This window comes from Seriola dumerili, unplaced genomic scaffold (genome assembly GCF_002260705.1).
Source record: "Seriola dumerili isolate Sdu_G_001 unplaced genomic scaffold, Sdu_1.0 BDQW01000236.1, whole genome shotgun sequence".
Lineage (NCBI taxonomy): Eukaryota > Metazoa > Chordata > Actinopteri > Carangiformes > Carangidae > Seriola > Seriola dumerili.
In genome coordinates this window covers 593477-606337 of record NW_019174491.1, presented here as the reverse complement: position 1 = coordinate 606337, position 12861 = coordinate 593477, and the positions used below count along the sequence as shown (strand labels likewise).

The 12861-nt window shown below is 44.9% G+C and overlaps 1 protein-coding gene across 2 annotated transcripts in view; it reads left to right on the top strand.

The window, feature by feature from the left end:
• The first annotated feature begins 262 nt into the window (after positions 1–262).
• LOC111229522 (parathyroid hormone-related protein-like) overlaps positions 263–12861 on the top strand; it is a 16614-nt gene continuing 4015 nt past the window's right edge. The window contains exons 1-2 of one of the 2 annotated variants that reach the window (XM_022755864.1): positions 263–310; positions 10756–10864. In XM_022755864.1, the coding sequence (XP_022611585.1) occupies positions 10758–10864 (107 nt within the window). In that variant the 5' untranslated portion in view covers positions 263–310; positions 10756–10757. Of the gene's footprint in view, positions 311–10228; positions 10508–10755; positions 10865–12861 lie in introns of those variants that run through there. The other variant, XM_022755863.1, reaches the window with a different exon arrangement.

Below are 12861 nucleotides of genomic sequence, written 5' to 3'. Positions count from 1 at the left end.
AAGGACGAAGGGGATGTGGGAGGGAGGGAAGAGCAGATAGAGTGAGTAAGTTCATCCACCGAATTACATATGCAGCTTCATGGATTCCTCCTGCGACGGTGAGGCAGCGGTGATGGTGATGACCGGCGTGTGATGTCAGCAGGAGGGCTTAACCTTATTTAAACAGCTTTTCGAACCTTCACAACCAAGCAAAGAGAGAGAGAGACTCTCCAGCAGAGGAACACAACTTAACCACCAGACGAGTTCAGGATTTTCAAAGACTCTTCACTGGATCCGTAATAAAGGGAAGGAAGCGGGAGCTGTGATAGAGGTAAGACACTTCTGCAGGAGCATATATATTGTTGGTTGCATTTTTCTGGATGAACAGATCTAAAGTGTTTGGAAAAGGACCGGAGATTTTCTCAACCTCATATAACCCGTTATAAAACAGAGAGAAATCGGAGCATAAAAGAACCTGCAGAGCAACAGTCTGCAGGAGAATGAAACGCAATCAAAACGAGACATTAACCCAGACCCAATTAGACTTAACGATCCGGGTCAGGTCCTGGTTGTGAGGAACCAGGCAGCCTGTAAAGACTCAGCGTGCAGAGTCTCGGCTGTTGTTGTTCGGGTTGTAAAAGAGAACAGGGCTCCATGAAAGACAACACCACCTCCATCAGACTCTTACACAACCTGAGTTTAATTTTTCCTTTCAAACAATATGTTTCTGCAGCTAACACAGTTTTTTATTGTAGTTATTGTAGAAAATACACGTCACTATTCACCAGAACCAAAGGTGATGTCTTCAAACTGCTTGTTTTGTTCGACCAACTACTTTTAATAAATAAAAAAAGCTCAGACATAAATTAAACTTACCATTATGGAAAATAGAGAAAGCAACATTTCTGGAACTGGAAACAGACATTTTTATTGAACAAATTCAAGTTCCAATACACAGAATATAATCTTATTTTATTAGCATTTGGCCTCGTTTGGATTTCATATAAAGTTTTTTCCCAGTTCCAGAAGTCTGATCCTGTCAAACTGACTAAAAATCAACCAAACATAAACAGTCTATTGTCTCCTGAGGTTAGCATTGTTAGCAACACTCAGCTAATATATTTATAGCTAAGGTTAAATCCAGCCAGTGCAAGATGTTCCTTTATTAGTCCCACACTGGGGACAGTTACTCTGCAAAGACGGACTCTGCTGTTTCCAACAACACTTCACTAGTCTCATGAATGTTGATTCATTTCTTGTTACTCCAAAGTAAATTACTTCTAAATACTTCGAGCTTCACTTCTTCAACTCAAACTCGAGCATGAAATATATTTTCAGTGCCGTTGGTAAATGTCTCTTGATGTTTCTGTGATGCTGTTTGATCGTGTTCTCGTGCAGTTTCGAGGGTTACTGCGAAACAAACAGAACGTTCTCCATTAGCTCGTTTGTTTCTCAGCTAACGAACGCTCAGAGCGCTGATCCATCTGTACTCCAGACTGAGAACGAGGCGCGTCTGTGGTTTCACACCTTTCGCTGCCTGATTTTTCTTACAGGCTGGTGTTGAAGAGCTCCAGTGTAAAGTTAATCAGATCATAAGCTTGTCACGGCCGCTGCGAACGACTGTTTAGCAAGTAAGAACTGCTCTGAGCCACTTTCTGTCCCGCTCCATATTCTAATCCAGTTTTCTGGCAGCGCAGCTCCGACCATAATCAGATCTAATTGAGTGCAGGGATGTGATTGCCTCAGTGGGATCCAAGAGTGACACACCAGCAGATTATGTACACCCATCTGGTGACATCTGCAAAAGTCACCCAGAGCCTGCGAGGCAGACAGACTGCAGGCGCCTGTCCCCTCTTCTTCTCTGAGCGCTGTCGCTCGTTCGCCGCTGCAGCTTCGCGCTGCGCTAACGAAGCGTGCACGCCGTCCGTCTGCCAAGTGGCTGCAGCGACCGGGACTGTGTGCTGAGCGCTGCTGTTCCACTTTCGTTGCTACTGACGCATGATCTCTTATTTATAACTCACTGGCTGAAGCATCAATGAAAATAAACATTCAGCTTCAACCGACGGTGGTGAAAGTGACTGAAGTGCTGACCAATGAGGTCACACTCTGACCGCCAACTTTCACAGACTCAAATTTAGAAATTTAAATCCCTATCACCATCAGACCCTTCGTCAATGAACTGATTAGATCAATAGATGGATCGATTGATAGATTCTTTATTGTCATTACATTAAAAACAACTAAATTCAGTTTCACAGTAATCCTCTTGGCAGCTTGTTAAAATAAATAAAGACTAAAATAAGTCAAATATATAGTAATATAAAAACTGCATATATCACCAACAACATAACTATGAACTATCAGTTATCAATATTGCTCAGGTAAAGCATCAATAAGTCCGTCCATTAGCAGCATCAACACTTTGACAATCAATTCATTTTCAAGCAAAAAATACAAATATTTCCTGATTCCAGTTTTTCATGTTTCAGAATTTGTAATTGACATTTTTTCAGTTTTACAATTAATGAAGAAAATAACGTCGGACTAATTAATGATGAGATAATCAGCGACACCTGATCCCTCCACCTGAATCACACCGACCCTCCTCTCCTCTGATTGGCAGCTGGTCACAGGGTCAGAAACCCTCTGGAAATATCTGCTGCTGCTTCAGCTCCAACCACTTACTCTCTGTGGTTGCACAGCGGCGGCGGAGCGTGTTCCTGTGGTGGGCGTGTTGTATAATGTGAATGAGAGTAAAACAAGAGGGAGGGAGGAGGAGAAAAACTTCTTCTTTTTTTAATGCCACTAAGTGTTTCTGTTCGTCCACGTCCAAAAAATGAATTCCTCAATTCCTCTGTTAAAATATGGAGGAGGAGGAGGAGGGGGGGGGGGCGGCACCCCTGAGAGGAGATGATGATGAGCGAGACGTCTCACTGTCTCTTCATCATCCCTCAGTCATCATCATCCATCACCAATGGCAACAGCAGCCGCCTCATTTACATAGAGCAACACGAGATTCAATAAACCCGAGTCCCGCTTCACACAAACACGCCGTGACCTCACAGACGGCGCCGACGCCACGTACGACTAAACACGCCGCTCGTACATTTTCTTTAAATTTGAGTCTTGCAAGTTTTTCACAGTAAAACTTTATGGAAACTAATGATCAGGCTGCAGATTACAGATCAGCTGTTACTTAATCTCAACCTTCACCTTCTCCCACGCTGCACGCACCAACTCCAAACTCCTCCTCCAACCTCTCCTTCAGACTAATTTCATACGTTAACTGTACGATAAGATGAAGATGACACCAGCCGTCCCTGAGAGAAACCATGATTTCACCATGCGTCAGTCTGCCAGTTATCTTCTCTGTTAACTAATAAATCCTTTTAACTCCGAGAAGTTTAGAGAAAAGTTTAAATCCATCACGTGTGAAATGAAAGCCGCCGGAGGAAGCCGCAGTTTTCTCACTCCAACAAGCTGTGACCTGACGGGGTCAACGTCCCCTCGTATCAGAGGGTGGGGGCCTCAGGACGGAGCTGGTGGCAGAGTCAGGACCACCGACGGGGGGGTTGGGGGGGGTGAATGTTAACAGTACAGGCCTTTGTGTGGAGAATTGTTTTCAAAAGGAGAGAGGCAGGAGGGGGGGGGGGGTCGCAGAGATTAAAAGCGGACATTTGTTTTGTGTGTGTCGTTCGCTGCCAAAAAGCAGCAATTTTCTATGAATCTAAAACAGCTTTCCTGGCTCGGACCCCACACGCCGCCCGCTGCCAGGAAAAGACTTTTTTTTTTTTCTCCTACCTGTTTACGTGCAGGTAAAGCGGCTTTCACGGGGCCGAAGCACACGAGACGTTTTGTGCCCCCCCCCCACCCCCCCGGCGTCGGAGGAGGGCGGGAAGGTCAAAGACAGGTAGTCTGTCCCACCGCTGATCCCTGACACTCCTGCTTTGTTCTCCCGTGTAAAACAAATCCTCCTGGACTCCGTGTTCCTGAACCGCCTCCAACCAGAGGAGCTCATAAACTGGAGGGAACTTCACTAATTTGCAGACAAACTGGGGGGAAAAACTACTCCCATGATTCTCCCTGGCACTAATCATTCACCATCAAAATGCAGAATTTCTTTTTTATATAGCAAATGATGACTGGGGAGGGAACAATGGATCCTGTTTATGATCACTAATGAATGAAAAGAGCAGCAGAAAGGTCTGTTGCATCACCACGTCCAGACCTGGCGCTGGCAGCCGGCAGATTGAAGGAATAATATGTTCATTGTGTGTTTCATGTTCGTACAGTGACCTTTACAGTGAAGCTGCTATTTCTGGGTAAAAATCAAGGACGCATCAATAGACCGCAGTCGCCAAGTGAGTGTTGGAGATAATTGAGTAAATTGAAAACACAGTCTGACTCAACCCAGCCAGCCGACTTCGTGTTGAGTCAGAGTACACACTGTAGGGAAGTCCTCCTGAAGTACATATAGGATCAACACCCCCCCCCCCCCCCCCCCCGGAAGAACAGTCATCGTTACCCATCAGGTTTCTGGAAAGCGTTCTTAACGTTAGCTAAACATTACAGTGCATGGTGGGCTAAGCCTCTTTCATGCTGCTCCACACCCACAGGAGCCGGGGGGGGGGGGGGGGGGGGGGGGGGGGGGGGGGCAGGTTAACACGTACGCTGATTCAAGCTGCTGCAGGACAGACCCAGGTCCAGCTTGTATTTCATGGCAGTAAGTGGGAGTGTTGGCTTCTCCTGCAGCAGTGACACCTGGTTTACTTGTTTTGGTACAAGACCCGACAAAAGTCACATGATCGCAATATGAATTATTTCTTTGTTTTGTTTCATTCTTTACCATCAGCTCTGAAACATTTACTTCATCAAGACTCTGATAATTATATGAAGGCACAGCTGGATTAACCTGTAGTTGTTGGGCCCCTGCTGACGATTATACATGACAGTCTCATGAAGTCCTCATGCTCCCAGAAACCAGCCAGAGCAGGAATGATTAGTTACTGAGTTGAATAGAAGGTTAAGAGAAAATTAATTGGCAACAATTTTGATAATTGATTAATCATGTGACTTTTGTGGCCTCAGGGTAGTTTCTCACTGTGTGAAGGGAGGATGAACGGTAACTGGATGTGTAATTTCTCCTTAAAGCTCCTCCAGTGTAAAGGTCTGTGTCCATGTGTAGTGTGATTATAGATCAGCTCTAGCTTCTATATTAATACTGTGAAAGTATCAAAGCCTCAGTCCACAGAGAAATGCACACAGCCTGTATTCAGAAACTGAGCCTTAAAACCAGCCGTCAGGACTTCTGGAACTTTGTGATGTCACAACAAAGCAGTCACCAAGCCCCGCCCACCTGGACCCACCATCCAAACCTTGCAGGATTTGGTTTCTCTGAGTGTTTTTACCTGAAATCTGCTTTATTTTTATTGGATCACTCAGAAAACAGTCAGCCAATCAGAAGAGAGGCTCAGAGCCTCCTCTCTTCTGATTGGCTCACCGACCTGTTGTTACTAGAGCTCCAGAGAGAAGCCTGAGAGAGGAGATGTAAAACTACACTGAGATGGTTTTTATATCTTCTGATGGATCTACATTTCAAAATAAAACACAGAAGAAGAAGAAACATGGAGCTTTAAAGCTAAACTAGGTTGAAGTGTACAAACCCAAATACAGAAAATAATCCCACAACATCGTGGCTTTACATGAAGCTCATGAGTTTCCTGAGTTAACCTCCTCATGTCGGAGCCTTCTCCGTCTGCAGAGCAAACAACAGTCAGACCATCACTGCAGGCAGCAGCCCCCCGCGCCCCCCCGCTCTGCTCTGACTGACACGTGTTGAAATATCAGCAATGTGTTCCAGCTGTCGCCTCCGACAATTAAGACCAGACCTGTGAGCGAGAGCAAACCAGCCCCACACACACTGAGCGGGTCTTATCTCTCCGGCAGGACCCCCGAAAAAACTCTGGTGTGGAAATCATTTGTGGGGAAAAATGTTTACACAAGCGATGTGGCATCAACATTTCACATGAGATTTATGGGTAATTGTACAAGTTTTTTATATCCCAGCTCCATGTGAAGAGCGGGTCTGAAACATGTTTAGAAACAACAGACGTGTGATTAATGTTACTTACGTTTTCGCCGCTCGACGTCTGCGAGCCGGAGACGACGCTGAGGAATGTGTTCAATAATTGATTTGTTTGAAAAAAAAAAAGAAATCAAGTTCCACTCGCTAACTTTTCCCAGAGCGTCTAACAGTGCAGTCTGCTCAGTTACCATGGAAACAACTCAGCCGTGGAGTCACGAGGTCCTGTCAGCGCCCCCTAGAGGCCGCGGTGTTCACCACATCACATCTGTTAAAGCCTCTTCAGTAAAGTTTGACCACAGGGGGCACGACAGAAGAGCTCAGCCATATCTATATCTATGAATAAACTTTCTTCCCCTTCAGGGATTTATGAATACTCATTATATATTACTCATTATATATTACAGCAGCAGTTGTTGAGATATTTGAATCTGGATTTGCTCTAATCCAGTGATTTCACTCAGTGGCTCATGAACTTCATCACTGGAAGAGTGTTGACAATCAAACTCAGTGGATGGTAAAGAACCTTTGCTGTGACTAAGGCGGGAAAATGAGGTCAAACAGCTGCACAGGTTAATAGAAGAGAGACTGAGAACAGACCTTATAAAATCAGGCTTCACTCGCAGATCTCAACAATATGTGGACGGGACCTGAGCTCTGATTGGTCGAGTTAACTCGTGTCAGGAAACAGAGAAAAACATTAAACGTTAAACTCAAAAGTTACTGCAGTATTTCCATTTTATGCAGCTAGATACTTGAACTTCACTCCGACTAGGAATTAAATCTTTGTTTTACTCCACGTCATTTCTGATCACAGCAGTTTTTATGAAAACTTCATCAGTGTTTAAAATGCTTCACATTATGAAAATGAAACCCTGTAGAACAAACAGCAAAACAGCTCTAAACTTCTGGTTTTATTCACATTAATGTTGAATATGTGAATCTAATTCACCTGGTGACCCTTCGGCTCCGGATCAATATCGTTTATTGAATCATTAACAGACTTTCTACAAAACTAGTTCCACTTACTTTTACTCGAGTGTGATTTTAAATGCAGTAATTAAACTTGTTGTGGAGTGTTTGTAGGTGATTGTTTGGGAAGGTTTTGACTGCTCAGCGCTCAGGACATGTGTTAAAGAGACTGCCGTGTTTTCTTCAGTCGTGTTGCTGTAATGTTATAAATCTTCAGGGTTGCTGAGTAACTGAAACGACCATGTTTCTGCAGAAAAACTAACATGTATCAGGGTCTTTGATCAGGACTGACTGGACCACAGACTGGGGAAAGATTATGCTTCTTATTTAAGGTTTGTGAAGCTGCCAGGGAAGATTTGAGTTCAGATGTATTTTGTGCTTTTTAATACACCAACTACAAACATAGCACCAGGCTAATAAATGCAGCACAGTATGAGGGGTTATATAAGAGCACACTGAGCCACAGAGCAGTGACAGTGTTGGTGGTCTGAGGCTTTTAAGTGTGAAACTGTTTGATCCACACATGAGGAATGTTTCCCGCCGGAGCGGCTCTCGACATGATCAGATTAGATCAGATTAGATCAGATTAGATTCCTCTAACGACCTCAGTGGGAGCTGCTGAGCTGTCACATGGAAATATGTGTTAAATATGATGATAACAGTTAATTACAACGCGATCAGAGTCTCGGCCGATGACAGATTTATAGGTCAGGAGATGCTGACGTGCAGATGTGTATCATGAACGCTTCACATCGTGTGACGCTCAGATATTAGAAACGTATTTACAGAGAGGTGAAATAATCTGCTCTGTATGTTGGAGGTTGTTCAGGAGGTCAGACTCTCAGCTGATCGCACACGTTTAAAGGCAAAGAAGGAGTGACTGTCAGACTGTCTGCTTCGGAAAGTTACCACAAAATATTTTTCTATTTTCTACTAGATCTTTTTTTTTTTTTTTTCAGACAGAATATCCAGCACATGAAACTGATTCTCACTTTAAATCCAAGTCACAGGAGTTTCAGCATCTTTTTCTCTGGAAGTTAAAAGCTAAAGTTACTGGGATGAATTTAAATAGTAATGATTAAACCTGTTTCATGAACCTTCCACGAAAGATTCAGAGCTGCACTTTTTACAAATCTTAAAAATAAAGCAGATTTCAGGTAAAAACACTCAGAGAAACCAAATCCTGCAAGGTTTGGATGGTGGGTCCAGGTGGGCGGGGCTTGGTGACTGCTTTGTTGTGACATCACAAAGTTCCAGAAGTCCTGACGGCTGGTTTTAAGGCTCAGTTTCTGAATACAGGCTGTGTGCATTTCTCTGTGGACTGAGGCTTTGATACTTTCACAGTATTAATATAGAAGCTAGAGCTGATCTATAATCACACTACACATGGACACAGACCTTTACACTGGAGGAGCTTTAATTTAAATGATTCTACGCGTTTCCTGAACTTTTTGCGGAAGATTCAGAACTGTCGTTTCTTCGAATCTTCGAAACCGCTCTCTCTCCATGTAGATTGTTTTTCTGTCTGTTGAAGCTGAAGTTGTTGGGATGAATCTTTCATTTCTGCTCTTTCACATTCTCACTTTAAAGAAATGATTGTACCTGTTTCCAAACCTTTCACCAAAGATTACAGCTACAGTTACAGCTGTCTCTCTCTCAGTGAGGACTTCTCATCACGACACTGCTGCCAGTTCAGGGTTCATCCTGCCAGACCTCATCAGCTCTGCTCATGATAATACAGAGCCACCTGACTGTTCAGGTGTGAGCTGAGCGTGTAAAGGCCAGCGATGGCCCACAGTCACTGCTGTGACTTCCACTCAGACCCGGTGTCACTGCGCATCAGACAGAAAACACCTCCAGCTTCACGCACAGTGACGAGGTGGACTCCGTCAGTAACCTGTGACACACACAGATTTACCTGCCGTCACGGCCTCAGACCTCAGCTCATGTTTAACCTTCACTGTTTTTTCTTCTTCTTTGAATTTCAGTTCAATTTCAAGAAACATAAAAACAATTCTTTTCAAATCCAGTTTCCCAAAATCCAGAGTCAACTTTCATGAATCAAATATAAACAAGCACAAATTTAATTACTCAAGAAAAGTAAAAGATAAAGATAAATTTAAACATAAAATGTAAAAATATGTCCTTATACTATATTTACACTAAAACATTTACAGCATGAACTTCCCTCCAGGCTTCAGTCATGGCGTCAGTGCCTCACGTACAAACATGTTTTCTTTATCTAATCTAATTATTGCAGAGCAACAGTCATAAAACGACTGTGTTCCTGTTTGATTCATGAACTCTTTGTCTTTGTGTTATAATAATAACTAATAATAACAGGCTGTTTTCTGCTTCCTGTTATAAGTAGATGTTTTACAGAAGATATCCCATATGCAAATGTAAAACAGTATATGTACATATGTTGAATTTCAACATATATAAATAAATCAAAAGTCATATATTGACACACTAACTCCTACAAATATGTTTATAGACATGTTCTATAAATATACATCCATCCTGAAGCCTGTAAGTATATGTAGATATTATAAATAGAAGGGTCCAGAAGTCGGAGACACGCCCCCAGGATGTGAAGATAAACATGTTTAAAACGAATGAGAAAAACAAACATATAGAAACTTCCAAATATACAAATTTTACTTTGGGTATTAAAAATATATATTTTTAATTTATATGTATATTTCACATATGTTATAAACATATATCTTCATATATCGGAGGATGTATATGTGTGATAATAATATATGATGTCGGGACTTTTCTGTTGGTCGACGTGAACAAGTGTCTGAACGGTGTTTCTGGCAGTGAGCGGCCTCCGTATCTGCAGCTGTGGTCTGATGCTGACCCACAGTGTGCTGCTCGAGCGCCACCTTCCTGCCAACGCTTCCTTTCACTGTCTGTCTCCTCACACACACACACACACACACACACACTCTCTCTCTCTCTCAGGCAGTAGACTCCACATTAAGTGGGCAGAGACATCATGGAGGCCCTCCTCTTTGTTAATAAGTCCTCCCCTTCCCTTCGCCTCTGACCTGCTCAGGCTCTCAGGCAGCATGCAGCAAACGTTCCCATCAGAGCGACCTGCAGCAGCCACAGCAGCAGCAGCAGCAGCAGCAGTGCAGCCTCAGCTCGTCCCGCCGCTGCCCTGCCATTACTCTAACACTCACCTTTAACCTGCAGGACACCTGGAGGAGCGCGGGGGCTGCAGCCGGACGTCTCTGACTTGAAGGAATTTTGAAACTGAGGAACATAAAGGAGTGAAGACGAGCTCCTGGATGTCTTTTGGCCCGCGGGGATTTTTTTTTCCCCCCGTTCCCCAAGGTGTCATCACCTGGATTGTCTCCTGAGACTTTTCTTCTTCTTCGTGGAAAGTTTGAGAAAGGACATTAAGTGAATTGATTTTTCTTCCTGTTATCTTTTTCCGTGTGGGACAGACACTGTGGGAAAGTAAGTTTCCCATTAACTCTTCCCTCTCCCTGCTTCTCTTTTTTTCTTCTGTTTTTGTTTTGGTTTCTTTAATTTCAGCGTTGTTGTGGTTGATTTGGAATCTGCTGTGAAAGGCGGCGGGGAGCTTTGAGCAGCCGCCTGCTGCAGAGGGAAGTGGAGCGGGTTAATGGGACTCACGGAGAGAGGGATGGGTCAGTGTTCAGGTAAAAACAGATGCTGAGCTTCTTCATGTGTTTGTCTCTTCACAGACATGTTGTGCTCCAGGAGAGTCCTGCAGCAGTGGTGCTTTGCTCTTTTCCTGCTCTGCTCTCCGGTGCCGCACTTCGGACGTCCGATTGATGCCCTGAGCAGCAGAATGTAAGTCTGGATTTCATTTATAGAAACTAACTCCTCTCACTGCAGCAGTATTTAGTCTGGAAGCTCAGGAATGCTGGAAATGGGATAAACTTCCAGATAATCTTTTTTTCCGATATTTGGAAGTTTCTTTTCGTTTATTTCCACCCCCACCCCCCCGCACCCCTCCACCCCCCTGCCGTGGGCGCGAGCAGAGGCTGGAAAATGTGTTCATTTGTGAAACGTGCCGGCAGCTGTTTAGTTAGCTCTCGCCCACCTGTGTGTTTACCTTCGGCAGAAACCGTCTCAGTGTGATAAACTCCCAGCAGCCCCGGCTCAAACCCCCCGACGCCTCTCTGCTGCTTTCCATCCAGCGCTCACACGCTGCTGTTTTCTCTCTGCTGTTGTTGCTCTTCATCTGAGCTTTTCAGGCCGGGACAGATGCAGACTAACACCCTCTGTCCGCCGGCGTCCATCCCTGGACAAAGACTTTTAGTCTTTGCTAAGGAGGGAAATGAATAATGCTGATGTTCGGCTCGGCCGTGGACCAAACCAAACCTGCTGCTCCTGCTGAGGTGTTTGATGCCAAGCAGAATAAATGTTCTTTCAAGTTGTTAAGCCAGAATGCTAAACACACTCTGAGAGCTTTTTCCCTGTGGAAAGATAATATCGCTGAGACGCTTTTTGGATGTAATCAGGTTTTAATGAAGCAGGGAGAAGATGCCCTGAAAGAAACAATCTGAGAGGAAGATTTCCTGCTCTGAGTCTCGGTGGAGGGAGATCACATCTGAAACGCATTTTGGCGGCAGCAGTTGGAGTCTGAGGCCGGCTGCGGAGGGAAGAGCGTCGAGTCCTTAACGCGACTCCGACCGTGTGTCGTCCAGGTTTACCAGCGCTAACGGGTTACAGCCGTTTCCAGCGCGGGGACAGGAGCTCGCTCTCTCTCAGTGTGTGTGGGGCCCGCTCGCTCGTGTCAGGGGGAACAGACCTACACCCCCGTCCTGTGATGTGCACTTAATAGGATTTCAGGGATGGGGTTAACGCCACCTGAGTGGAAAGGAAAACACGGGCGCGATGAAAACCGTGAGGTAAAAATCACACGGCGGCGGGCGCTGGTGACCTCTGACCCTCTTTCATCTGCAGCTGCGGTCTTCCATCAGAGAGAGGACGCTGTCTCGGGCCGCGTCCGATGGTTTTTAAGGTTTTTGGAAATTAGATTTAGTTTGAATTTGTGCAGAGAAAAACAGTGATGGTACAGATGTTAGAGAGGGTGGTCCCCAACATCTGGCTCCCGCTCAAAATCCAGTCAACACAGGGGCCGGGAGTCGCTCCACATCTGTCTGACACGAGCTCATCTACGAGTCGGTTCAGTGGTTAGTGGATAGAGAGAAAAGTTAGTGGCTGATATTTGATGAATCTGCTGCTTTTCTTTCTTCACGTCAGTGAACTGAATGTTGAATGTTTGAAGACGATCAGGTCTGTCAGGGAAAGACAGACGGAGAAATTGGCAGATTAATCAGAAATGTACAATGTGTAAAATAATATTTAAGGAGGAATAAACACGTTCCCAAGAACTTTACCTAAAGAGAGAAAAGCCTGAACGAGGAGCTGTGTGATCAGGCTGCAGTGGAAACGTTGGGAGCCTCTCGGGCGTTCGATGCTCGGCGACTCTTCAGGCCATCGCTCCTTTTTTTTCCCTCTCATGTTTATTTTGAATATTTTTTTCGAGCGGTGAAAAGTTTCAGTCTTTCACCTGGAAAAAAAGAGGAGAGAAGGNGGGGGGGGGGGGTCCTGAACCTCTGAAGGATCCGGATCAGAACCCCCCCGTCACAGAACAGTAACCAGAGCTGCTGGTCCACAGCACGAACCAGTGTCAGACACCAGGGCCGTGCATCATCCCAGTGACAGGAGGCCGAGTGTTTCAACCAGGAAACACACTCCTCCTTTCATTCCTCCCACAGAGAGAAACAATTAACGTCAGGTAGGCCGGGGGGGGGGGGGGGGGGGGGCCGCCGGCGGGC